Source organism: Primulina tabacum, chromosome 17 (genome assembly GCF_025594145.1).
Source record: "Primulina tabacum isolate GXHZ01 chromosome 17, ASM2559414v2, whole genome shotgun sequence".
NCBI lineage: Eukaryota > Viridiplantae > Streptophyta > Magnoliopsida > Lamiales > Gesneriaceae > Primulina > Primulina tabacum.
The window spans coordinates 25,675,610-25,677,578 of NC_134566.1; the positions used below are offsets into that span (position 1 = coordinate 25,675,610).

Consider the following 1,969-nt stretch of genomic DNA (forward strand, 5'->3'; position numbering starts at 1 on the left):
CGTCTCAACCGTCGGGTGCAATACCAAAGACTGCAGACCAAAATCTGAGAGAAGTGAACGCCATTTTCATACAGCATGAGGAGATTGGAATGGTAGATGGAGAAGAGGAAAAGATTGATCCCACACCCATCCGAGAAGAAAAGTCAAATCCAAGCAAAGGAGTCTGAGGTAAGAAAGGTAAGAGATACGATTTTGATCAGTGCATTAATATCTCTTTACTTTCCTACCCCCACAAATTTATACAGAGTTTCAAAAGAAAAAAGTGTTGAAGATATCAAGAACTTGCACACTAACATGCAGTCTGCAGATCCAGAGGGAGTGACATTTACCGAAGGAGGCGATGAGGGGATACAAAGAAATCTTCCACAGAAGCTGCAAGACCCTGGGGAATTCGTTGTACCACGTACAATAAGGGGCCAAATAGTGGGAAAAACTATTTGTGATCCAGGGGCGAGCGTTAATGTAATGACAAGTTCTCTTTGCGAGAAATTTGGACTGAGCTGGATGAAGCCCACAAATCTAATCTTGCAGTTGGAAGATAAATATGTCAAGGTACCGTTAGGTCTTGTGGAAGATATTGAAGTTCAGATTGATAAACTGAGGTTTCGAGCATATTTTGTTGTGCTTGACATGGAGAACAATCAGAATTCTCTTGTCATTCTAGGACGAGCATTCTTGGCTACTGCTGGAACCGTCATTGACGTGAAACATGGAAGGTTGACCATGGAGGTCGATGGTCAGAGGATGGTGATCAAGGCATCCAAAAGATTACATGACCCACCTTGAACATGAATGACAATCAGGTTGATGATGTTAAACCAAGCGCTTGTTGAGAGGCAACCCATCAGTATCTTTTAATGCTTTCATTATTTTATTTATTTTCAGTAGTATAATTTTTTTTGCATTTTCATGTTTTTGAATTATTCATTTGAAGATTAGACATTGATTCGTGTTTTATCACGTAGGATAGGTTGAAAACCGGTGTGGAAATGAGCTCAAATGGCGTAACTTCGGAAGGACAAGCTCCTAGGGGCCATATATTTAGCGCTGCAGCACCCATTTATTCGATGGATAAGTGCCTAGGCACCCGTATATCAGCGCCGCAACGCCGATTTGTGAAGGATAAGGGTCGTAGCCACTTATACAGCGTTGCAGCACTAACTTACCCGAGGACAAGCACCTAGTCATTCAGCGCCTATTTATTCGATGGATAAGCGCCTAGATGGCCGTATATCAGCGCCGCAATGCCAATATTTGTGAAGGATAAGGGTGCAACCACTTATACAGCGTCACATCGCTAACTTACCCGAGGACAAGCATCTAGGCGCTAACCTTCCAGCGCCGCGGAGCTGAGAAGCTAGTTAGTGTTATATATATATATATATATATATATATATATATATAAAAGAGGGCACCGAAAACATTCCACCCTAACACATTCAAGTAGCGCCGCGCCTATCCTCCTCCACCATTGAGAAGAATCGCTTCGGCTCCAAATTTTACTCTGAAAACAACACATTACACAACACAAATCACTCTCAAGGCTATTACATCTCTACATCTCACTTGAAAAGTTTCCTTCGGCTTAAGGATTTCAACGAGAGTTTTCAAAACGAGTCGATCTCGGACAAATTGCAAGCAAATCTCGGTTCTCTACAACAAGATGACTATTTTAGGTGTTGTGATTCTCACTTTTCATGCTTTGAATTTGACGGACTTGAGATCTTGAACTTTGCACACAAGGTGTTTGATAAATTATTTGAGTGAATTATGTTCTTGGTATTTGTTGGATTGAGATATTGCATGTTGTAGAGGAACTAGTGCTCGGAAGATTATTTTGATATTGTGAAATATATTGTTGGAACATCGTTATTGTGAGGCATTGTTGTAGGGACAATCGCTATCGAGTGAAGTGTTATTTGAGTTGAATCATACCGCCAAAGAAGAAGAGTAAGTGTGGTCAAGATGG

The 1,969-nt window shown here is 41.1% G+C and overlaps 1 protein-coding gene across 1 annotated transcript; it reads left to right on the forward strand.

Moving 5' to 3' along the window:
* The first annotated feature begins 294 nt into the window (after positions 1–294).
* LOC142530607 (uncharacterized) lies at positions 295–786 on the forward strand. The gene has a single exon (XM_075636431.1). The coding sequence runs from the start codon at positions 295–297 to the stop codon at positions 784–786; it is 492 nt and encodes a 163-aa protein (XP_075492546.1).
* Positions 787–1,969: the final 1,183 nt, after the last annotated feature.